The sequence below is a fragment of the Phacochoerus africanus genome, chromosome 1 (assembly GCF_016906955.1).
Source record: "Phacochoerus africanus isolate WHEZ1 chromosome 1, ROS_Pafr_v1, whole genome shotgun sequence".
NCBI classification, from domain to species: domain Eukaryota; kingdom Metazoa; phylum Chordata; class Mammalia; order Artiodactyla; family Suidae; genus Phacochoerus; species Phacochoerus africanus.
The window spans coordinates 212,584,135-212,609,789 of record NC_062544.1 but is presented as its reverse complement, the minus strand read 5'-3'; the positions used below and the strand labels follow the sequence as shown (position 1 = coordinate 212,609,789).

The 25,655-nt window shown below is 51.4% G+C and overlaps 1 protein-coding gene across 1 annotated transcript in view; it reads left to right on the top strand.

Annotated features, from left to right (window-relative positions):
• The window catches only part of XXYLT1 (xyloside xylosyltransferase 1), a 193,843-nt gene that overhangs the window by 19,520 nt on the left and 148,668 nt on the right, over positions 1–25,655 (top strand). Inside the window, exon 2 of the mRNA XM_047789166.1 lies at positions 12,531–12,678. Coding sequence (XP_047645122.1) covers positions 12,531–12,678 — 148 coding nt within the window. The remainder of the gene's footprint in view (positions 1–12,530; positions 12,679–25,655) is intronic.

Below are 25,655 nucleotides of genomic sequence, written 5' to 3'. Positions count from 1 at the left end.
CCCCGTGGCGTCCACTGTCACATACAAGAAGGTGATGTGCTTTGTGGGATTTGTGTTTTTGTATTTTTACCAGATATATGTCTGTTCATGGACATACACACATATAAAATATACATTTGATTGCTTTGTTTATCTTAAACAGTTATGTAAACGCTCTCGTTATATACCCTTTCGATACTTTTTTTTTTTCCACTGGACATTATGGTTTTGAGATGTATCTGTGTTGATACGTGCAGGTACTATTTGGCCTCAGTAACAACCTGAGCCACTGCAGTGACAATGCCAGATCCTTAACCCACTGAGCCACAGGAGAACTCCTTGTGTGACCATTTTAACTGCCACATCAGATTTCATTGAGGGGAGACCTCAGCAGATTCATTTTCCCTCTGAGGGATGAGCAGGTTGCCTCTGTTTTTTTTTGTCCTCGTAAGCATCACTGCAGTGAACCTCCAGGTGCGCATCTGCGTACATAAAGTATGTGAGTTCCTCCAGACTCCATCCCTGTAAGGAACTTTCCACCTGGCCGGGGGTGGGGTGGGGTGGGGTGGGGTGGGGGGTGGTCCATGCGTCTCTCCAAGAGCCTGCTAAGCTCTTCCCCAGGGTGGCGGTCCCCGCCCACTGCTCATTCTGTGAGCACTTAGTGTAGATTCCCTTTTCTGGGTGTGGGTCCAGCTGCCTTTGGACGGGAGGTGGAAACTCGAGGGCAGCTTTGGGAATGGGAAAGAAGGGCTGCTGGAGGCAGGCCTGAGTGCCCCTCTCCACTGCCGCAGGCTTTCTGGTCGTGTCGAGACTTAGACCAATCTGCCTAATATTTTCCGCTTCTCTGTGGTTGTGGGTGGAGAGGAGGGTGCCCCCAGCTGCAGGTGGCTGCCCTTGTCCGGGAGGCACTGCGCCTGGTTTTGGGGCTGGCGCCTCAAGTGACTACCCATGTAACCTGGGGAGAGCCCCGTCCCCCTTACTGGGCCTCACTCTCCGTCTCTGAGACGTGAGGGATGGAATCTGTGACTTGTAGGGCCTCTTGGCTCGCCCACATTGCTCGCCCATTTTGGCTTTTGCAGTTAGCAGAAGGGCTCCCCCTCCTAGCCCTGCCTGCTAGGCCTGAGCCTTGGATAGCTGGCAGGTCGGGCTGGAGGTCAGGGGCTGCCTTGTTGGGCAGCGGAGGCCTGGCTCTCCTCGGTGACCTGTCTGTCCCCTCAGTGGAATGGTCTGTGCTCTCATACAGCTTGAGGGAAGGGCCTCAGATCCCAGGGGCTTAAGGACAAAGCAGATTAATGATGACAGGGGCTGCTGCTGGCCCCCGGAGATGCCCAGGAAAGCCAGGGGCAGAGGAACACTGCTTTCTTTCTAAGGCCCGTGTGAGCCCAGGCTGTACTGCTGTCGTGTGAAACCTTCCTGGAGCCAGTGTTTACTGTGTGCCTGAGAGGTGCCCGCCCTGCCCAGGGCCCTGGTGCACACTGGCTGTGTTGGGGGTCAGAGGGGAAGTCACAACCCCCGCCCTTGTGCCGCTTACCTTCTGGCAGGAAGCCTGTAAATGAGCCAATAATACTTCTCGGCTTTGCTGCCTGGCACACCATGATGTAGGGGCTCAAAAAGAGTTAGGGTTCATGTCATCTTTGTTGTTCTTTGGGAAGCAGGTGAGCAAATGGTGCATCCTTGGAGGTGAGTTAGGAGTTAGCGGGATGAGAAGCGTGGGGTGCGGGGTAGTCACGATCTTCAGTCAGACAAGTGGGGGCTCCGTCTCTGAGAAGGTGGCATTGGAGCAGAGGCCTGCGGGATGAAGGAGCTGGCCAGGCAGCTGCTGATGGAGAGCCTTTGGGCAACAGGTGCCTGGCTTGTTCGAGGAGCAGCGGACTCCCCTGGGGGACATGGTGGGAAGTGGCAGGGCTAGTGGGAGGAGGGCGGGTCCAGGCCAGGCCCAGTGAGGGTTCGGATCTTGATGGAGTGATGGAAGGGCTGCTTCTGGGTTTTGAGCAGAGAAGGGTCACTCTGGCTGCTGGGTAGAGGACAGACTGAAGGGGAGCCCCGTTAGGAAGCCAGTGTCTTAGCCCAGGGGAGCGAGGATGCTCGTCTGAAAGGGGGAAGCTGGGGGTGGGTGTGGGTGTGGGGGAACTGCTGGGCCCACCAGGAGAAGGGTTCTCTACCCTAGAGGTTATTGAGACACGACTTGTGGCCATGAGAGGGCTGTAGACGATGTGTGTGTCTTTGGCAGAGCCGGGGTGTAGTATACACACTTAGCAGGGCATTGCGAGGGTGTGAAATAAGAAAAGTGGAGCAAGGGTGGCTCACAGTGCTTATGTGGGGTCTGGACTCAGAGAGGCCTGGGCTTGAATCGGCCATCCACCAAGTCACCTGGGGCAGGCAACGACACTGCTCCAAGTCCCCTCTTCATCAAGGGCCCGGCGTTGATGAGAAGTGATGGACGTGTGGCTGTCCACATTGCTGGCTGACCCCTGTTTCATTCTGCTCCACTGTAGTCCTGCCACAAGCAGGTGCCCATGCTTCAAGTGGCAGGGCTCAGAGTGGTGCTGGGACTGGGACGTGGCCTGGGGACTGTCTTAGCCTGAAGGTCCAGGCGGGGACTCAGTGGACGGGCTGTGGACAGGAGTCCAGAGATCCGGTCCTGACGTCACTGTGTGACCCTGGGGAAGGCAGGGACTCAGCCTCTGGACACCTCCCGGCTGCCCGTGTTGTGCTCGGCATTTTAAACACATCCTTGCGCCCTCAAAAGGAAGTGATGGACACGAGCAGTGCCCCCAGAGTTGAGCCATTGACTGCTTCCGTCATGCTTTTTGCCAAGATCCTAGAACTGCCAGCAGCATTGACGGCTTACTATGTACTCTAAACTGACTCACCTCTTCTTCTTAGCCTCTCCCTAGGTAATGCTTATGAAATCATAATTCTACCATGTTTTTACTCATTTTTCTAATGTTTTATATCTCAAACTATGTCCATGTGTGTTAAAATAAAGCAGTTGGTCTGTGTGCCTCTTGGGAGCCCCTTTTATTCCCCTCCAGAGGTGTGTACCACATCTCGGGGGTCACAGGATGAGGAGGTTTCAGGAAACCCAGGAGAGCAGGCAGCCTCGGAAAATAACGGACACTGTCCTGGAGTCCGGCTGGTCTGAGCTCAGCCGGGCGCTCCAGGGGTCATGGGCGCCCTACTTCGGGTGCCCACCGTGTCCCCCATCCTCGGGAGCCAGAAGGGGAGGGGGCTAGTGTGGATCGAGGAGGGGGTGCGGGAGGCCTGGCGGAGGCTGCCTTCCCACCTGCCCAGTGAAGCAGGAAGCTGGCTGAGTGCCTCCCTTTGGGTGTCACCCGTGTAAATCAGCAGTGTTCTTTGGGAGATCATAGATCATGAGAGATGCTCCCACAAATCAACAAGGCATCTGGGGGAGAACGCCTGACAGGCCGATAGCCACCCAGCTCCCGGGCTCACGATACGGTCCTGACACTGCCTGGTCGGCACTGTCCTCCCATCTCCTCTCCCTTCCTGGCTGCTTTTCTCTCGCTCACACCTTTGCTTTTCTGTGATGGTAGAAAACAGTATATTGTAGAAAACCGGATCCTATTGTCAGAAAAATTCAGTATTAAATGAAACAACCCAAACCTCAACATTGATAGAAGAGGTGAATTAAGGAATGATGATAGGAGTGCCTGTCGTGGCTCAGTGGTTAATGAATCTGACGAGGAACCATAAGGTTGTGGGTTCGACCCCTGGTCTCGTGCAGTGGGTTAAGGATCTGGTGGGGCTGTGGCTGTGGTGCAGGCCTGTGTCTACAGCTCCAATTAGACCCCTAGCCTGGGAACTTCCATATGCCACGGGTGTGGCCCTAAAAATACAAAAGAAAAAAAAATTAGAAAAAGGAATGATGATACCCACTACACAGGTTGTTTGAAATCACTGAACAGATTTTTCAGTGAGTGCTGGAGGAGGTGGGGAGCCACTGGGGGCACTTGCTTTTAAGGATGACTGCTCAGTATCGAGAGAAGGGCCCTGGGAGCAGCAGGCAGGGCCGCGGATGCTGGTGGCCATGGCCTTGGGGCTGGAGGCTGTGGGCATTGGATGGACTGTGCTGTAGAAATCATAGATTTCTGCTCCCGGAACCCCACAGCTATGTTGCAGACGTCTGCAAGGGCACATTGCCCGTGTGAGGGTGCTGTTAGCTGGTCACGGACACATGCAGACTCTGGAAGATAGCACAGACTCTTTTTTTTTTTTGCCCCCACGTTTCCTTTGGAGTCACCTTATGGCTCGTCAGCCCTGGAGGGGCATCAGGGTCCGATCCTCTGTCTCTCTCCCCGCCTTTCAGCGTGTTTGTCTTGTCTTGGATCCTCTTTCACCCTCCAGGGACGTGCTCTGTCCTGGTGATTGGCCGTAGTTCCTGGTGGTCGTCCTGGAAATTCATGTGGAAGGCCCCGGTGTGTGAAGGTCTAAGAGCAGAGTACCCGCAAGTCAGACCAACCTTTTTATGGCTTATACCCCGTCTGTGCCTTGCTGTGCTCACAGGTCTTCCTCTCTTTCTCTTCTTACCCAAGACCCTGTCACTCTTGGGGGGGAGGTGGAGCTCAGGGCAAGGGGGAAGCGAAGTTGGCGCTGCCAGCCGGGTGCACAGAGGGGCCTCCTCTCCTCCGGACACGATGGCCTGCGCTTCCCGGACTCCTTGTTGGGGGCTCCTGAGTCAGCAGGCAGTTGAGGTCTCAGGGGGAAAAGGGGCTTATCATCGCCATTTATTCTCTCTCTGTCACTGGCAAGCAAATGAAACCAGGTTTTAACATGCGTGGGGATGGAGGCAGAGCTGGAGAGAAGGACCCGGCACGTGTGTGCGCTTGTAGAAGTCCCCGTCCCCTGCCCTCACCTGTGCCCCCTCGGCCTTCTTTGGACTCGCTGGGGACTTGCCCAGGGCTGCACTGCCTGTGGTGTCCAGACCTGAACCTGTCTGGTTCCCTGAGTCCCACTGGCACTGGGTTAAGTGGGGCCCTCTGTCACCCTCCTTTTCAAAGTGTCTGGGGGCCACCTACAGTGGTGTCCCTGGGGGTGGCTTTTATTTATTATTAATATTTTTTTTGTATCTTGTCTTATTAGGGCTGCACCCATGGCATAAGGAGGTTCCCAGGCTAGGGGTCCAATTGTAGCTGCAGCTGCCGGCCTACACCACAGCCACAGCAATGGCAGATCTGAGCCACATCTGCGACCTACACCACAGTTCACGGCAATGCCAGATCCTTAACCCACTAAGCGAGGCCAAGGATCGAACCTGTGTCCTCATGGATACTAGCTGAGTTCGTTAACCACTGAGCTATGATGGGAACTCCCTGGGGGTGGCTTTAAATGAAGAGTCCTGAGCCTCACCTGGGACCCTGACTTGGGATGTCTGGGGTCAGGCCCCAGGAGTCTGCATCTTCTCCAGGCTCCCCAGGGCGGGCCTGCACACATGAAGATGGACCTCGGATCTAGACCCCCCTCCAGGCAGTGTATCTGGAGCTCATGGACTTGGTAGACACAAGCCCCTGTTGAAGCTGTTCAGCCCTCAGTCACTCACTGTCCAGGGGTCCTTTTCCACAGGTGCCAGGCCTGTTCCTCTTCTGTCCTGTTTCTTCCTCATCCTGTCCTACCCTGGCCATATGGAGGTGTGTGTGTGTGTGTGTGAGGGGGCTGCAGACAAGGATGCCCTGTTGTGGGTAAGGCGGGAGGGGCTGCAGCTTTTGAGCTGTTAGTAAACTAGGTCATGAGAATGGGGTTGGAAATTACTTTGGAAATTAGACGGGCAGGCTTCTTTTTTCCCCTTCAGCTGCTGGTGGTTCTGCCTGACAAAATGGAATTATATCCAGGACATCTTGCAGATGATGAACAACAAGTGAAGTCGCATGGAGGGGGGCAACCTGTGGATTTATATTTTTCTTTTCTCATAAAAACTGCACATCAGTGATGGTTTTAGTTTTTTCGTTCCCCAAATTTATAGCGTTTTTCACTTATCCTGGGAGATCTTTGTTTGCAAAGGGCACTGAAAGTGTTGAAAGAGGACAGTGTGCAGCCGCGGATAACCGATAGTATTTTAGGGCTTGATAGTGATTAAAAAAAAAAAGAGTTCAATTTATCTCTCTGTTGCTCCACCCACCTTTCAATCAATCATCTGTCTATAGCTCCATCCAGAAAAGCTTCATTTAAGGAGATGATATTTTTTAGTAATATCATAACCTTTAATAACCTTTGATATTATTTCTGACAAAATTTAAAAATAGGGCATAGGTGGAAACAGCTTACAGGTTGGGTACCAAATTTACTAGGCAGCAGCTCTCCTTCTGACAAAGTGAGGTATTGCAGGCAGCCCCACTGGACATTCTAACCAGCAGATTAAACAGAAAACCCATATTCCTGAAGGTTTAGAGTGAGTCCCACGGGCAAGAAACTCCTCTCCTTTGGCTGAAGAGCCAGGATGGAGGTGGGGGAGCTCACGATGCGCCCCGGGGGGGTCCTGAGGTCAAGAAGGAGCCTCAGGTCCTCAGGGCCTGCAGGGCCACTGCCCTGTCTCCTGTGAGCTGTGGTGTATGTTGCAGATGTGGCTCTGATTCGACCCTAGCCTGGGAGCTTCCATATGCCCCAAGTGTGGCCCTAAAAAAAAAAAAAAAAAAATAGCAGGGACTGGCTGTGTGTGTTGGGGGGGCGGTTGGGGGAGGAACTACTTTTTTGATCAGGGAAGCTCTCAGGAGGTGGCATTTGAACTAGAAGGACCTAGGTACTTGATGATTCTGGGGGAGAGTGTTCTGAAGAGGCAACAGCTGGTGCAAAGGCCCTGCGGTGTAGGTGTATTTGGCATGTTTGTGGGATTGAAAGACTGCCAGTCTGTTAGCAGATTTTTCTATGAGAAAACAAACTCCCCCCCACCCCAGGAAGTCATTTTTCCTCCAGCTCTTGTTGGAATTGATTACTAGGATCACACAAATGAGGAATGTTTTGTGGGTGCCGACCAGCCTGTGGTGGGGCCCACTCTGTCCCAGCCAGTCAGAACACTGCAGAGCTAGGCACTTCCTGTAATTGTTGTATCATATCTTGGGCTATTTATTGCAGAGTGTATTCTTTGATCAAATCTCAGCATTCTTATATGGGACAGGCACTCATACTCTCGTGGAATGGGGTGATAAGGTCATTTGTCCTTAATTGAGCTCCTGCTATGTTCCCCATAAAAGCCTGTGAGGCGGGCACCATAATTCTCTCCCATTTTATAGACAAAGTGGTTTCAGTATTTTGACCAGTATTGCCAGGTGACAAAAAGGTGGTTTTAGCATCTGAACCCAGAGCTGCCCACCCCAGCCTGGGCCTGACTGCCCAGCACAGGTGTGATGCTAGCTCAAGCTGGTGCCCGCAGAGCCGGGCAACTGCTCCATGGAAGGTGAATCTGCCCACCCACTGGTGGCTGTTGCCCTTGGCACTTTCTTGCTGCATCCAGATGTTGCCTCCAAAGCCTTCCTACCCAGTGGCCCGGGCCGTCCCTCGGGAAAACCAGACACTTATTTGCTGTTCCTCTGCAGCATGGGCATTCCTGCATGTGGCTGGTGCACCGGGAATATTGCATCTCAGCAGGCGCCCCAGCGCTTTGTGTGGTCACTCTTCCCTCACTGGCTTTTCTATGACAGCTGAATCCATTGAGGTGACGTGACTGTCCCTTGGCACTGTGTCCGTGGCCAGAGGAGCTGCTGCTTTTCAAGAAGCCACTGGTGTTTCTTAGAAACCTTTGCATCTCCCTGTGTGCAGGGCTACCACCTCCTTCCTTGGCTCCAAGAGCTTGGTGTGGCCTGACTTCCAGTGGGCATGCCAAGTGATAGATGAGTTTTCTCCATCGGGTTCAGCTCCGGCGTGGCATGGCCTGTGTCCCCAGTGCATGTTTGGGGGAGCAGTGGTCTGGCTCTTCAGGCCTGTCTGTCCCTGCCTGGCACCAGGCTCTGCTGTTCCGGGTGCTTTGGCCTCCTGTGTGGGACGCGTCGAGCAGGTGCTGTGCCTGGTGGATGAGAGGCAGGCTCCCCATCCCCGCCTCCCCAACCTGCTTTGCAAGAGAGGTGAGTTTTTCCAGCCTCTTCGTCGACACAGTGCCCTCTCAACTACATGCTTTATTTTGAACCATGATGTATAGCTTGAGACCACCTTAGCCTGAAACTGCTTTAGTCATGACTGAACTTGGGAGCTTCTAGACTTTACTTGGCAGAATTCATGAAACCTAATAGGAGGCAAAGAAATTGAACACAAATGTAGCCACTGTTTCTGGGATTTCCATCTCATAGTTATAAGTGGGGAATATTTTAATTTAAGAGAAACTTTCTTTTAAAGAGGCTACAAATATTTGATTATAGGCTAACGAAAAAACCAACCACCTAAGTGATATGAATATGGGTTGGGATAGATACCATTTCCAACAACAACCTCCTACACAAAGTTTTTAGGAACTGTATCCAAAACATCTTAAATGGATGATAAGGATGATGTGTTCTGGAAAACTGCTCTGAATGTCGGAACTTGACCCCGAGGTCAATAAAGACATTAATGTTGAGGAAGCACATGAAGGATTTGACAAAAATTGTTTTTTTTTTTTTTTGTAAGCTGTTTTTTTTTTGGGGGGGGGTGGGGGAATAATAATAAGATTTTTATTTAAAATATGTGTAGATAAATGAGTTAATAAAAGCTGGTAATGATTGGGCTTTTAAATCTACATCCCTAAAATATGTATCTAGTAAACCATTATTTTGGATCTTCTCAATGGTCAGTTGCCTTCATTACGGGGAGTCACCTTGTGGTCCTGGGTTTCTAGGGTGTATGGTACTTCTTCCTGCAGCCCATGAAGTGGGGGTTTGAAAAGGAGGAACGGAGTGAGGGGTGGCATATTCCCTGCCCCTCTTCTTCTCTCTCTCTCTCTCTTTTTGTCTTTTTAGGGCAGCACCTATGGCATATGGAAGTTCCTATGACAGGGGTCCAATTGGAGCTACAGCTGCCGGCCTACACCACAGCCACAGCAACGCCAGATCCGAGCCATGTCTGCAAGCTAAACCACAGCTCAAGGCAACACCATTTCCTTAACCCACTGAGCGAGGCCAGGGATCCAACCCACATCCTCATGGATACAAGTGGGGTTCATAGTCCACTGAGCCACAGCAGGAACACGCCTCTTTTTCTCTTTCCATCATCTTGCTTCGCTTTGCCCTGCAAGGCACAGCCCCTGCCTGGGCTGGGTGGGGGCTTCAGAGAGTGCCAGACTCCAACCTTCCCCCTCAGGGGACCACAGTTTGCAAACCTGTTTTAGACGCTGAAGGGCCTGGATGTTTTGATTCACCCTTGCAGTGTCTTGGTTTGTTTGCTTCTTGCTGCAGAAAGTATATTCCGTGGAACATATTAATCTATCTTTAAGTAGATTAATTATGTGAAATAGTCACTGGAGCGGACTCCACCGTACAGCCTTTGGAACAGCATACCAGGTGGTACTGTTTGTCCTCATAAATCTATTAATGCTGATGGGAGGTAACTGCCTCCTGTGAAGCTTTGGGGTGAGATGGGGGCCTGGGTAGAGGAGGAGCTGCCTGCGGCTCTCTCCCCCTCATGGCTTGGCTGCGGCAGGCCCTGCTGTGTGTGTGTGTGTGTGTGTGTGTGTGTGTGTGTGGTTGTACATATCCATTCTTTCTCTTCCTTTTTGATGACTACAGAGGCTTTCATTTCTGAGGGCCCTCTTGTCAGCTGCCAGCTTCTCATCAAATTCCAAGCTTCCAGCAGTGGTGGGAAGTATAATGAGGCTCAGAGGGAAGAGCTGCCTCATGAGTAAAGACTGATCTGTGAGCAGAGGGAATTCAGGGGACCGAGGAGGGAGCAGGATGCTAACACTGAGGAAGAAGCAAAGCGTGGCAACCCCTGGGCTGGGTGTCTTATCTGCTTGTCCCATGTGGTCCCTAACAGCCACCCGGGAAGGAGGTGTCATCGTTCCTGTGTTATCCATGAAGAAATGGAGGCTCAGTGGATGTTCTGAGAGGTCTGGTAACTTGTGCAAAATGCAGCTCATTTAGTTCAGCCAGTCTATCCTGATGGTCTGGGCCTGGGTTCAGGGCACGGTCACAGCCCCTGGCTTCCAAGAGTGCCCCATGCAGCAGCCGCAGAAACAGGACCTGCAGAGGAGTCAGGCAGGGAGGTGGTGCCTCCTTCCCTGTGACCTGGGGGGCACAGGATGGCGTGACAAATTGTGGGAGGTGGTGGGAAGGCTGTAGTGGGCATCTGAGCAAGGTTGGAAGACTGAATGGGAGTTTACCAGGCAGGTGCGGGCTGGGAGAGGGAGTTCCAGATGGTGCCAAAAGCAGGTACAAATACGTGAGGACAGAGGCCACCAAGCTGTGGCTAGCCGGGGGAGGGGGGGGGACGGCCTGGCTCAGTTCTGCTTAATCCCCAGGAGAGGGTAGTGGAGGGTTAGCCAGAGCCACTAGGGCAGGGCCTTGCTGGGGCATTTGGACTGTAACCCAGGCTCTGAGGACCCACTGGAGGTGGTCAAAGAGAGAGATCCAAATTTGTATATTTGGAAAATTATTGTAGGGGCACAAAAGAGGCTGGTTTGGAGGGGGTGGACAGGAGTGGGAACCCGTGAGGTTTGTGATGCTGAGTGGCCAGGATGTCAGGTGAGTGGGGGGGGGGGTGCCAGGCAGAAGCCATCATTTGGTGCCTGTGTTGAGAAACAGCAGAACCGTCTGGAGGCTCCATCCCAGGCTGACAGGCCACAAACAAGAAGTCAAAGTCAAAGAAAAAAGCAGTCAGTGAAAGGATAAAGGGAAATAGTGCATTAGAAGAGAAATGTCAAGAAGTTGTAAAAAGATCTTTTATGAAGAGAGAAAAAAATTGGAGTTACAGTCAGGGAATGATGAGAAATAACACAATATAAACTTTTTAAAAAAAAGTTTAATAGTGTTTTCGAAACTTAAATGGATCTGAGGGTAAAAGCAAATACTTGAGTTAAAACAAAAGCAGGTTTCTGGGCAAAAGCAGAACCCAGAGCAGGGAGAAGCAGAGGGGGTGGTTGGCTGCTGTGGGGCTGTGAGAAGTGCTTATTCTAACCATCTGATGGCTGTCGCCTCTGGGAGTGCAGGCTGGACGGGTGACACTGCAGGTGACATGGGGTCACTGGGCCTGGGTGAAACTGACAGAAAGGGCAGAATAAGTGACAAAACAGATCCTCCCTGTGTGGCTGTGTGGGGACTTCTTGGGCGCCGCCTACACCGGTCATTTCTCCTTCAGGCAGGGCCACAGACAGCGAGGCCTCTCCTTTCATTGTCAGTGCCCTGTTCAGGCAGGTTCTTGGCCCTGCAGTTGGGGCGGTGGCCGCCTCACGGGTTTGTCCCGTCCTGTTAGCGGCCAGGGAAGAGGGAGGTGGAAGGTCATCACCAGATCTCTTGTGGGGGTTAAAGGAGGAGGAACATCTGGGCTTCTGACCTGAGTGTGGTTGTTGAGTGCAGGGTCCACAGAACAACAGGAAAACTTGCAGGACATAGGTGAGCGGAGGGCCCCACAGGCTGGTATCTTGTATGAGGCTGCAGCTCCGTGTGGGACAGGCTGGTAATCTGGAATAATGTCGAACAAGGAAAACCAGCTCCTCTCATCCCTGGTCGTGCTGATGTGTTCCTCGGTCGGTCACCGTTAAGGAAAGAGGAAGCATGTGTAGTGGAAAGAGCTTGGGACTGGGAGTTTGGAGAGCAGGGGTCAAGTTCTGGGTCTGGCACTATGTGACCTCTCTGAGCACCTGCTTTCTCATTTGTGACTTGGAGCTGTAATATCGTGATGGCTGCTTGCTGAAGTCCAGGCTGTTGTGGGGCATCTGCACACATGTGAGAGCATGTCATAGACTCCAGAGATCTGTTCAATAGCTGGTGACATCGATAGACTCTAAGTGTTTTTAGGAAAGCGGTGCCTGGTTTTTCCTGATGCCTCTGCCAGGCCCTCCAAAGTGTCTGGGACATTCAAGAAATGCTGGTTGAGTCAATGAATGAGTTTACTGTAGCACTAGGCACATTCTGGTCCCATTTTCTAGTGCCAGAACCTCTCACTGTTGCTCTGTTGGACAAGGGGGGCGGTGGAGTCTGCTGAACATGTGTAGTGGCTTCCAGGTGATGCTGGAGCCAGTGCCAGCCCCCCTGACTTTCTGAGGGTCCTGATTTCAGGACCTGACCTTTAACCTGGTTTTCAGTCACTGGGCACAGAGCTCCCTCCACGGCGGCCCAGTTTGAAGTTCACAAGCAGCAGACTGGGGGCTGCTCTCATGCCCCTCCTGGCTCCTGCTCCTCTTCCACTACCTGCACGCCTGCCTGCACACCCTCCCTCGTCCCTGTCTCTGTATCCAGCCTTTGCTGCCTCTTTGTTGCTCCCTGTGGCCTTAGCTCCTAGGGTTTCTGAGTCCCCTGCTCCTGGGCTCCCTGCTCGTGGGTTCTAGAGAGGCAGCGTCTGCCCCCTCTGCAGCCCGAATGTACTGGGTGCCTGGGTGGGGTGTGCTCACTCTTGCTGTCTCCCGCGCCCTCCTGCAGGTCGTCTTCCATGACGTCGGCGTGCTGACGGACAAGCTCTTCCCCGTCGTGGAGGCCATGCAGAAGCACTTCAGTGCCGGCTCTGGGACCTACTACAGCGACTCCATCTTCTTCCTCTCGGTGGCCATGCATCAGATCATGCCCAAAGGTAACCTGACTGTGCTGCAGTAGTCCCCGGGGTGTGGCTTTGTGTCTGTTTCCTGGCCCCAGTACTGCTGGTGCCCTATAGCAGAGAAGAGCTGCCCTCCAACACAAGGGAGAGGATGAGGGGGCCGGCCAAGGCTTCTGTGTGCAGAGCTTCCCCCACAGAGACTCCAGGGCAGGGCCTTGGGCTGCACAGCTCCTGGGGCCCAATCACAAGGACATGGTGTGAGTTGTGTGGTGCGGAGTCTCTGGATCAGGGCATCTGGGCTCCAGCCCTGACTTTGCTCCTTGCATGCATGCCCTGTGGGACTCAGTTTGCTCCTCTGTAACTGGCAGGTTGAACTAGCTGACCCTCCATCCCAGTCTGTGGTCTTCTTCTTTCTGGTTTGAACCTATACTTATCTGATTTTTAAAATGTCAAATCTAGATGTGAGAGATGCAAATTATAACTGAGTAAGACTTATTTGGAGACTCTGATGCACAATAAAGTATTTTCTGGTCCCTCCAGGGCAGAAGAGATAGGATTGTCTGGTCTGTGTTAAGTCAGCCTTATGTGGAAGTGCTGGCAGGTTATCCTTGGACTGGAATGATAGGGGTGGGGGAGGTGGAGCTCCCATTTGTGGGGTGTCCCACCCTTCTGGGTTCTTCTCTTCCAAATGGCTGGAGCCCTGGATATTGCTCTGCCCCTATTTCTGGGTATGGTGAACTGAGAATTTTGGGGTGGGGTGGGGAGTTTTGAGGTCTTGGGGTAGCAGCTATCCAAACTGTGACTAGTTGACTTTCTAGCAGTCACCAGATCAGGCAGAACCTGATGGTCCAGGGGATAGCCAGGCCACTTGGTGGAGGCCGCTGCTGGGGCCCAGCAGACAGAGCGGAAGGGCACTTGGGAGCAGTGCTATTTGAAGGGGTCAGTGAAGCTGGTCCCAGCTCGGCCGCTAACCCCTATGTGCCTTTGCTGAGGCCTCAGCACCTAAACCCACCTAAAAACAGGGAGGCTGATCTGGTGAAGAGTCCAGGGTTATAGGAATGTCCATACAGGTTTCTGTAGTTCAGGGGAGCAGAGGGAAGAGGGCTTCTACCTCTCTGTCCCACCGCCACCTCACTCCTAGCACTCCGTCTTGACACTGTGCAGATCAGGCCTGGGAGCAGGATGCTATTTGGTCAAAAGGTATTGCAGTTAAACTGGCCCTTTGAAATATCTTGACTAGATGGGCCTTAAGGGCCTGGCCAGTCCATGTTGCCCGGCATACATGACTGACCTTGAATGAAGCTCTGTGACAGAAGAAGTGGAAAAGGACAGCAGAGGACCTGGGAGGAGGCTTGCCTGATCTTCCTTTCCCTCCTCCCTCCCCATGCCCTCCCTCTCTCCCTCCTTCTCTCCCTGCCTCATCAGCTGATGGCTCTCTGCCCATAATGTGCTAAACTCTAACCCACGTTTTGCTTTGGGGCACATAGAGGGAGGGGATTATCAGGACGGAGAAGATGCTTTGGCCTTGCAGCGCTGGAGAGGATGAGGCGGTGACCTGTAAGTGCAAACGACAAGAGTTAGGGACCCCAGGCTGAAGCCTCTCTGGTCCCTGACTCTGCTCTGCCCCATAGCCTGGCCTTGGCTCTGGGCCGTGTCTGTGGAAGAGAGGCTTTGGCCCGAGCTTCACTGTCCAGGCAGGAGACCAGATCATAGGTGTCCCTCCCAGTGGTCCAGGGGCTCTGAGGGGCCAGGGTCAGGAGGTGGGGAAGGAGCTGCCTGAGATGTGCCGACCCAAACATGGACGCTTCTCCTGCTTCTCTAGGTGGTTTGATTTGCTGTCAGAGATTCATTTTTACATCTGTCCAGAGCCTGCTTCCTAAAAAGCGTGTTATTAGAGGTTGATAAAGTTTGAAAATTGTACAATGAAAGGAGCAGTCCTGGGGTTCCCCGCGGAGTTTGGGTGTTTGTGTGAGCAGTCTGGCCACTATGCACTTGGCAGTGTGGCGAAGCTCCTGGGGGCAGGCCCTTGGGATTGCCTACACTTCTGGGGAGGGCGCTTTGTTTCCTAAACCGTGAATGCTGTCCTGGGTTTGTCATGGCTCTTTAGTGCTGCCGTGTTTTGTATTCATTGTTCTAAATTATAGACACTGCTGTTGTTTTGTGCCTTGTTGATGGTTTTGTTCTTGTGTAATTGCTGCATTCTTGCTATTTTGGTTTATTTTGTCTCTTTCACAGTGTTCTTATTTCTCCGGGAAAGTGAGAATGGGGTGTGGGTGGATCGTAAACCCTTGGTTTCACCCAGAAGGCCAGGTCAGAGAAGCCTCTGCTCCCCGACTTAGGTCTCAGGAGGCCCTGTCTGGTGTTTGCCCTAGAAATCCAGGTTATTTCTGTGCCCCAAAGCCTCCTTCCCTACCCTTTTGGAAGCATAAGTGTCACCCTTCTGTACCCAAACTACCTTTTACAATGTATTCTTCTTTTTCTATTTTAAAAGTAACACTCATTCCACGGAGTTCCTGTTGAGGCTCAGTGGTTAACGAATCCGACTAGGAGCCATGAGGTTGTGGGTTCGATCCCTGGCCTTTCTCAGTGGGTTAAGGATCCGGTGTTGCCATGAGCTGTGGTGTAGGTTGCAGACACGGCTCGGATCCCAAGTTGCTGTGGCTCTAGCATAGGCCAGTGGCTACAGCTCCGATTAGACCCCTAGCCTGGGACCCTTCATATGCTGTGGGAGCGGCCCAAGAAATGGCAAAAAGATGAAAAAATAAAAGCAAAACTCATTCCTAAAAAAAAAAAAAAAAAATTCGGAAAATTACATTAAAAGAGAAAAGAAGTTATCCCTTGGAGTTCCCGTCATAGCTCAGCAGAAACAAATCTGACTAGTATTCATGAGGACACAGGTTTGATCCCTGGCCTCTCTCAGTGGGTTAAGGATCCGGCGTTGCTGTGAGCTCTGGTGTAAGTCTCAGACTTGGCTAGGATCCTGAATTGCTGTGGCTGTGGTGTAGACCGGCAGTTACAGCTCTGATTCGACCCCTGGCCTGGGAACCTCCACATGCTGCGGATGCAGCCCTAAAAAGACCAAAAAAAAAAAAAAAACCCAAAAAAAGAAGTTATCCCTTTACGACTACATAAACATCACCACTGTTAGTTTTCTGATCATCTTCTAGTACTTCCTATCATGGAGCTTTGTTGAAAAATCTAGGCAAAGTAGGAGTTATTTGTACTATATATTTTAAGCTTTCTGAGTCTTTTTTTAATATATCAAAACATGAAATTGAACCTTCATTTAAGCACAAAAATGAAAGAAATGGTACAAGTAAATCTGTTTCATGACTTTTCAGCTAATGCCACTCATCACCATTTTCTGTGTAATCAGTCTTTGAAAATTTTTTGAATGGGTGCATTGAGTAGATGAACCTTAGTTCACTTCATCATTTCTGTGTCCTCAGCTACCTACACACTGTCTGTTTTTCCCTACAATCATCAATTATACTGTGCTGAATAGCCTCACGCTTAGGATTATTTCCTTAGGCTAGCTCCTCACAGAAGAAATTTGTGGGCCAAAGGTGACCCTTACAAAGCCAGCCTGTGTCACCTGCCCTTGCCCTGGTGTCTTGGCCTGCACATGAGAGGTTCTGTACAATTTTCTAAGCCCATGGTGTCTGACCTCTTGGAGGGACCTGAGGCAGTCACATAAGAGCTCTAGGACAGTTGCTGTCCCCACTTGACAGGAGAGGAAGCGAGGAGCTGAGGGCAGGCCCCTTCTCCGAGTCCTAGTTCTCCCTGAAGAAGTCCTAAGGCTTTGGCCCGAGCTCATTTTGATGGTGAAACTTGGGTGCCAGCCTCTCATCCTCTCATACCCGCCCAGCCCCCTGAGGCTTCCAAGGCCTGAGCTCCCTCCTCGTCCTGGCCCCCCCGCTTCAGCCCTGCCGAGGGGGTCTGGCTGGGCCAGGTGGGTGATGGCGAACCCTGTGCTTTACCCTGACTGTTCCCCCCGGGTGCAGTGCTGCTCCGGCCACATCTGCAGCGAGAAAAGAGGGGCTTTGCTGGTGGAATACGCTGGCTCTGATTTTAGTCAGACTTTGTTTTTCCTTCCTTTGCTTGTCGGAGGGGTCGCGTGCCGCTGGCTGGTCCTGCCACTCACACGTGCCAGCCCATGCATCCTACACAGACATGCAGCCTCTCTCTGCGCCTCACTCACACCCACAGGGCTTTTATCTCCTCCTGCCAGAGGTGCTGGGTTTGTCGCCATTGGAAGCATCTTATGCAATGGAAAAGAAAATATTTTTTGTCCAACTGGAGTTCGAGAGAGCAAAGCGCAGCTTTTCTCTCCTGTGCCACATGGCTCCAAGGAGCTGTTGGCTCTGGCTTAGAAACACGGGTCATAAAAACAGCCCTGACCGAGACTGAACCATGATGCCTGGTCCATGGTTGTGGTGGGGTTCCCCTGGGTAGGGAAGCAGGTGCCCAGACAGTCAGCAGAGGGTGAGCCTGGCCACAAGCCCCAGGAGACTTTCCTGGAAGGCCCTGCTGTCCTGTGGTCAACGCTTTGCTAATAGACATCCTTTGCCAGGGGTCTGGTGTTTGCATGACATGGTGCTGGGCACTCTGGGTGTCCCAGAGATGTTTGTTGGGTTGCTGCTTCTTGGGCTCATGGTGGCGGGGGGTAGGTGGCATAGTCTAGCAATTAGGCAGGAAGTCATGAAGACCACAAGGGAGATCCATACAGGGCTGAGCATTCAGAAAAGGATGAGTCCCAGGCATTTGGCAGGAAGGAGGGGGGCTTCATGGAGGAGGTGGTACTTGAGGTGGGCTTTGAAAGGTGGGTGAGGGAGTTCCCGTCATGGCTCTGTGGTTAATGAATCTGACTAGGAACCATGAGGTTGTGGGTTCGATCTCTGGCCTTGCTCAGTGGGTTAAGGATCCGGTGTTGCCTTGAGCTGTGGTGTAGATTGCAGAGGTGGCTTGGATCCTGCGTTGCTGTGGTTCTGGTGTAGGCCGGCAGCTGCAGCTCCCATTCGATCCCTAGCCTGGGAACCTTCATATGCCGTGGGAGCGGCCTGAGCAAAGGCAAAAAGCCAAAAAAAAAAAAAAAAAGAAAGGTGGGTGAAATATCATTGTGTGGAAACAGGCAGGAGCAGTTCAGGCAGCTGGGGAGAGTGTGCCACCTCTTTGGAGAAACCCATGAAGGCACGTGTCCAGAAATGGTGAGAAGAGAAGTTGGGCGAGAGAGGTTGGCTTGTGCTATGGGAGCTTGGATGCCAGGCTTAGGGGCTGGCTCTGAACACCGAGCCTTTGTGAGCATTTTGACAGGGAGGAGCTTGACCAGATCCATGTTTAGGATGTGTCTGAGACTGGGAGTGGATTACAAGAGGAGATGTTGGGGTCTGGGGCATATCTTTACCATATCTTAGCCGGACAGGCTGTAAGAGACCCACAGGCGGACTCCATGGCCTCAAGCAGCAACTGATCCGAAGTGTGCAGGTGTGTGCGTGCATGTGCATGTGTGAACCAAGCATGTCACATACGGAAGGTGAACTGCAGTACCAGGTGAGACCTGACAGGCACCCACAGCTTTTGCACAGCCTCCCTCTTGCCACCAGAGCCCAGGGACTGTAGATGTTACGCTGGCTACCGCAGGAACAGCTGTGAACTAATTTCAGCTTTTAGCAACTGTGTGGCTTAAGAACAAGAGGAAGTGAAGAACTTACCAGAGTTGGCAGAGCAGACAGTCTTCTACTCTGAGCTCATAAGCCCCTGTAAAAACCAGTGCAGGCATTCCCGTTGTGGAACTTCTTGCCAGTCAGTCCTTTGCACTTGAGTGTGAATTAGTCCCCAGTCTGATTGCTTTCCTCTGAACACTGAGTGGAGATAGATGGCCCAAGGGGCTGAGGTGAATAATATGTTAAATAATGACAAATAAATGAGGTTAAGGGAAAGGTGGAAGGAAGGAGAAAAAACGGATTTTGGAGCCCTGTGTTCTCCTGGGGTCTTCTGGAGATAGGCTCAGGCTAATCCAGAGAAACTCCTGAGTCCAGGCAGAAGGAGGTTGGGAGGGAGGCCAGTTGCCTGATTAGACCTTGACGAGGTCTCAGTCCTGGGAAGGTCAAAGAAACTGCCCTCCTCGTCTAGTATGTTCCCTCTGGGGCCCCACGTGTCTGGCCTCTGGGCCCTGGAACTCAGGCCTGAGTGATGGAGCTCGGCTATAGTCACGCTGTTCATCGACCTGGCTTCTGTGGGCTGGTCTGGTCCCTGACCCTGGTGTCTGTTGGGGTGGGAATGTAGAAACTTCCAGTTGCTTGACTTCTTGTTGAGCCTTGGGCAAAACTAGCTCCATGGGAGATGGGGGTTTATACATCTTGGGCCCCAGTTGGGCCTGGGCAGCTGCTCACTGGGTCTGTGCCCGTCATGGTGTCCTGTCTCCAGGGGCCCTGGGTTTTGGTGGGTTTCCCTGCCTGCAGTTGAGGAGTAAGTTCTGCATAGTCCTTTGTCTGCACAGAGGAGGGTGGCTTGGAATTGCAGCAGTCTGTCCTGGCTTGGCCCGTGGTGGCGGCATTGACACCTCTGGGCTCAGGATTCCAAGGTTGCTGGCTATGGGCTGTGCCTGCGGCACTGGTGTCTGGTCTGCTCGGTGTGTCAGAGCAGGTGGGGTCACCCATGGAGTGTGGGGACTGTCACTCTGGCTCTGCTTGGGCCATGCCGAGGAGGGGGCATTTGAAGTGAGGAAGAGGGTGTCCTGCGCTTATCTAGGGACAAGATCTTCAGTCCTAACCTTTCATCTTTATAGAGGATTCTCATGTCCACCTATAAGTGTGTGAGGGGCGTGGTGCAGCAGGCGCCATGATCCCATTTTTCAGATAAATGAATTGAGGCACAGAGAAGGGCAGAGACTTTCCTGGGGTCACAGCCTGACCGAGGCCCTCTGATTCCCAGCGGTGTGCACAGGGACATCCCTCCACATCCCTCCATGTTCCTGGCTTGAGCTAGAGGCCGGGCCGGCTGTGCTGCTCACGTGTCCAGTCTCACCCTTCAGGCCTGGCCTCTCAGACGCGTGGGAAGTTCACATTTGCGGAAGCTTTTCTCTGTCTGCCTCAGGGTCAGTCAACCAGAATCGGAGGGCCAGCTCAGCCTCAGCCCTGTTCCTGGGCTTTGGGGTTTGTAAAGAAAATTCAGTTTTGCTTGTTTCTTCTTTCCAACCTTAGTTTTCTGATCTGTGAAGTGGGGGTAATTTTACTTTTTTTTTTTTTTGTCTTTTTGCTATTTCTTTGGGCCGCTCCCGCGGCATATGGAGGTTCCCAGGATAGGGGTCAAATCGGAGCTGTAGCCACCGGCCTACGCCAGAGCCACAGCAACGCAGGATCTGAGCCGCGTCTGCAACCTACACCACAGCTCACGGCAACGCCGGATCGTTAACCCACTGAGCAAGGGCAGGGACCAAACCCGCAACCTCACGGTTCCTAGTCGGATTCGTTAACCACTGCGCCACGACGGGAACTCCTTTTTTTTTTTTTTTTTAATTTTGGTTCCAGACTATTGTGGGGTGAGGAAAGTGTGGGAAAATACCGAATGAACTGTGAGTTGGGGCTGCTATTATCATTATTATTATTATTATTTCATTTTGATGATTCTTCAGGTCAGATGCCCCTAAAGCAGTGGTTCCCAAGGCTAACCACTGAGGGGGCCTCCTGCCCCCACCCCAACTGTCCAGTCACCAATGGCTCTCTCTCCCGTTTGCCCCCAGGAGAAAAGCAGTGCCCAGTTAGGGGGAATGGACTGTGCTGGATGGGGTGCACTGGCCAGAGAGGTGGGGTCTGGCCGGTTGTCACCTCTAGGCTGGCACAGGGCATCGTGTTATCCTCTACTGTGTGACCACGTAATTCATAAGAGGTTGGAGCAGGGATTGCTGAAGGTGGTTGAGGAGATCTATTATTTATTTCAAGCCTCCTAACAGTTCTGTGACTTAAACAGGAGTTAGAGGTTGCCGTTTTACAGGTGGACCTTATGAGGCCCAGTGAAATGAGGGGATTTGGTCATAGTGACCTAGTGACTAAGAGGCAGAACCCAGATGAGGACCTCGGCCTGTGCGACTCCAGTTCTCTCCTGGCCTCAGTTTCCCCAGCTCTTCAAAGAGGGTGTCAGGTCCCATCATCTCCCCAGTCCTTTCCAGCCAGGCATTCGCTCCCCCTAAACACGTACTAGGAGTGTACTGCTGTGGAGGGGTGTGTGTGTGTGTGTGTGTGTGTGTGTGTGTGTGTGTGTGTATCTTCTTCACTCCAACTTATCAGACTCCCGCTCTGGTCTTCAGCCTTTGCATCTTCTCCATGTCTGTTGCAATCTCTAGTTGTAGGTAGTCACGTAAAAAAATAATAATAAACTGTGTTTTTTAGAACAGGCTTAGATTTATAGAAAAATGTGAAGATAGTACAGAGTTCTCATACACCTCAACCCAGTTTCCCCTAATATTAACATATTACATTAATGTGGTGTATTAATAAACATAATAAACCAATATTGATAGATTATTATCATCTAAAGGCCACACTATACAGATGCCCTTAGTTTTGTTTCAGGTTCTTTTTCTTTATGTTTTGTAAATCTTTTTTTTTTTTTTTTGGTCTTTTGTCTTTTTAGGGCCGCACCCTAGGCATACAGAGGTTCCCAGGCTAGGGGTCTAATCAGAGCTGTAGCCACCAGCCTACGCCAGAGCCATGGCAACGCTGGATCCGAGCCGCGTCTGCGGCCTACACCACAGCTCACAGCAACGCTGGATCCTTAACCCACTGAGCGAGGCCAGGGATCGAACCTGCAACCTCATGGTTCCTAGTTGGATTCATTTCCACTGCGCCACAATGGAAACTCCAGTTTCAAGTTCTTTTTCTGTCCCAGGACCCATCCAGGACACGGCATTACATTTGGTGGTCATGTCTCTGTAGGCTTCCCTTGGCAGTGACATTTTCTCCAGCTTGCCTTGCTCTCGATCATAGCAGTACTGAACAGATATTTTGTAGAGGGTTTGTCAGTTTGAATTTGTCTGATGTTTTTGTCATCATTAGACTGGAGTTAGGAGTTTTAGGGAGGAAGTGATGTTTTTCTTACATTGTATCAATGATGCATCACTTTATCTCAGGGGTGCATGATTTATCACTGTCGACGTGGACCTTGATCAGCTATGGTATTTGTTGGATTTCTCCACTGTAAAGTTTCTCTCTCTCTTTTTTTTTTTTAAGGGCTGAACCTGAGGCATATGGAGGTTCCCACGCTAGAAGTGGAATCAGAGCTGTAGCCACCGGCCTACGCCACAGCCACAGCAAGATGGGCTCCAAGCCGCATCTGCGACCTACATCACAAGATCTGCAACACCGGATCCTTAGCCCACTGAGCGAGGCCAGGGATCAAACCTGCATCCTTGTGGATGCTAGTCAGATTCATTTCCACTGAGCCCCGTTGATATCTCCTAAAGTTTCTCTTGTTTCCCCCCGCCCATGCTTAAAAAATGTAGATGGTCACTTTTCAAAAGATGAGTGTCTACTGCTGGGGCCTCATCTTGCACATTGTGCTGGTCGTATCTGCCCCTCGCCTGCAATGCCACTCGTCATGGTCTGTGGCAGCCCAGACATTTCGAAAGACTGCTTTACCATTCAAAAGGTAGGCTCCGTTTTACTATATGTGAACTTCTCTTGACATCCAGGCCCAGAGTCTGCAGAGAACCCTGAGCCAGGCAGGTCTGGAGCAGCCTGAAAGGGGAGTCCGTGTATCATAGGGAATAGGAGTTCAGGCTCTGGGTTGGACAGAACTGGGTGCAAATTGCCTCTGAGACTCACTAGATTTGTGACCATGGGAAGTTACTTTAACAAGGCTATGCGGTCTTTGTCTTTCTCTGTCTGACTTATTTCACTTAGTGTAATGCCCTCCAAGTCCATCCATGTTGCTGCAGATGGCAAAAAAAATTCAAATACTATATAACTTATATGTGGAATCTAAAAAATACAACATATAGCGAATATAACAAAAAAGGAGCAGACTCATAGAGAACAAAGTAGTGGTTACCGGTGGGGAGAGGGAAGAGGGGAGGGGCAAAATAAGGGTGGAGGAGTAAGCGGCACAAACTATTAGGTATAAAATAAGCTACATGGGCAGTTCCTGTTGTGACTCAGGGGAAATGAACCCACCTAACATCCATGGGGACGTGGGTTTGATCCCTGGCCCCACTCAGTGAGTTAAAGGATCCAGCATTGCTGTGAGCTGTGGGGTAGGTTGCAGACATGGCTCGGATCTGGCGTTGCTGCGGCTGTGGTGTAGGCTGGCAGTGGCATCTCCAATTCGACCCCTAGCTTGGGAACCTTCATATGCTATGGGTATGGCCCTAAAAGCCAAAAAAAAAAAAAAAAACCCATAAAATGAGCTACATGGATATGTTGTATAACACAGGGAATATAGCGGATATTTTATATAATAACTATAAATGGAGTATAATCTTAAAAAATTGTGAATCACTGTATTGTATACACTAAAGTGTGTAACATATAATATTGTATAGTAACTATACTTCAATTAAAATGAATAAATAAAAAGGCCATGTGATATAGTGGCTAAGAACTTGGGCCTGGAGCCAGAGTGCCTGGGTTCTTGGCAGCCCCCTCACTGACCTGCTGTGTGACTCTGGCTGAGTTATTGTACCTGCCTAGGCCTCAGTTTCCTCATCTATAAAATTGAGATTATAGCTCCCATCCTATGGGGTTGGTGTGAGAACTCGATGAATTAATAGATGTGGTGGGCTTAGAATGGTGCCTGGCATATGATAAAGTGTCAGCTTGTCTCCTCTCTGGATCGGTTTCCTTATCTGGAAACTGGGGCTGACGAAGTACGTGAGAGGATTAACAAGATGCTACCTCCAACAGGCCTCAGCACGGTGCCTGGCACATGGTAAGTGCCTGGTAATTATAGCAGCATGAGTCATGCCTCCAAACGCAGCACCAAAGGGTGTGGGGCTGGAGTTACCCTCAGTCTCTTAGGCCAGCCGCCTTTACCTTGGAAAGAGCTTCTGATGAGGGAGAAGGAGATTTTCTGGAGGATCCCGGGCAAGTCGAGTGACCTTTTATCTCCCAGGTGCAGATTGCCATCTCTGGCCTGCCCTCCTCTCAGGATTACCATGAGCGAGAGATGGAGTAATGCAGCTTAAGCTGCTCCTTCCCCCACCCCAAGGCCTGTTCCACCACCTCTCAGAATCAGAGCGCCTGAAATCAGTGCAATGACAGCACGTTACTATAACCAACTGCCCCATCCTGCTCATGCTTCCTAAGCAGACCTGCGTGTATAACGTTCAGGCAAATGCAAAATGCTGTAAACGCCCTAAAAATGTAGGACACGGGACCTCTGCCCCAGAGTCACCTCCTAGAAGCCTCACGTCATTGTGGAACGGAATGACAATGATGACTGGTGATGAATGGGGGGGTGACCCCATCCTGTGCCCAGTCCCCTTCTCCTGGCATCATGGGTGCCATCACCCCTAAGCATCCTTATTTCAGCAGTCTGTCCCTTGGGCCTTGCTGTCCTGAGTCTGGAGGCAGAAGCCTGGACTCCTGTGAGGACATTCTTGGATCTGCTTGGAGTTGCTGGTGCTGGAGGAGAAAGGCAGGTGCATCTCAGCCCAGGTTACAGGCCCAAGTGAGAAAGAATGGAGTCAGGGCTAGAAAGCCTGTAGGCTTCGGACAAACACAAGTGGGAAAATCCAGACTGGCAACTCTTATTTATTCATTTGTGCTTCATAACTGAGGGCAGTGTGTAGCCTTTTGCAGAAAGCCTTTAAAGTTTTCCATCTTTTTTTTTTTCCCCCTTAAATGAAATTGGACAGAGGTAGTAAAAGCTTTATCCAGTTTGGACTTCTTTGTTCTGTGCTTTTTGTATTTTTACTCACTCCTGTGGGGGGGTCTTTAATGTTCTCCACTGTTGTCTCATGGCAGTTTCATAAAAGAGAAGGCTTTTAAGGCTGGTTTGTGGAACTTTGTAACTTCATTCAGTGTGAACCCAAATCAGGAAGCTAGTCTATAATCAATGTGGAATCATCCATCAGTGAGGCAGACCTGTATCTAGCGGGAGGGGTCCTGCAGTGGAATGAACATGGTTCTGGAACCTGGGGTGCGGTGGAGAAGGGGTGGGGATCCTGGGGGTGGCCTCTTCTTAACCCTACCTCATTAGCTTTACTATCAGGAGAAAGCAGAAACAAGGGGCCCCCTAAACTCACTGATGGTTTAATTGGTTATCCAGGCTCCAAAATCCTTAACGGGAAACTTGGCCACCAGCCTGTGCAGGTACCCACAGCTATCCCATGGCCTCTGCTTATTTCAGGGCTGAAGAGGTCTGAGGCATGGTGTAGTGCTCTGTCCGCACTGTCCTGGCCATGGGCTGTAGGACAGAGGGACAGCTTCCCCCGCTGCCCTGATTCCTCCAGGGGATGGTGAAATAGGATCTGATTCTAGGACCCTGTTTGCTAGTGGGCACGGTCACTGTGCCAAAGGTCACATCCTTGAGTGTGGCTTCCCTTCCATCTTGAGTTTTCTTCTCGTTCCCGAAAAGGCGGGAACAGGGCTGCCTCAGCCTGGCGAGTGGGACACCCCCTTCTTCTCTTTCCTGCACCCCTCAGGCTGACTTGGGCTGGAGGGGAGTGGGGTTCTGCTGAGACTGGGCCTCACCACAGCCTGGTTTTCTGGAGAGTTCTGCCTCAAAACTCAGCTAATGCCAACTTGATGCTTGACTTCCCCAGCTGCCCTTACTGCTGGGGTATCTAAATGTGTCAGAAGCCTCTTCAGGAGTAGGGTCACTGGGCTGCTCTGAGTTCTCTGAGCTCCTCATTTTTTTTTTTTTTTTTTCCCAGCTCGAATCTTTGGATTTCTTTTCTTTACTTCTGGAATTGTTCTGGAAAAAGGCAGCATCTAGGACTGCCAAACCCCGCCTAACTCCTAACAGAGGCTCTGGGTGAACAACTGCATGTCTCTCCCTCTTTGTTGAGAAAGTAG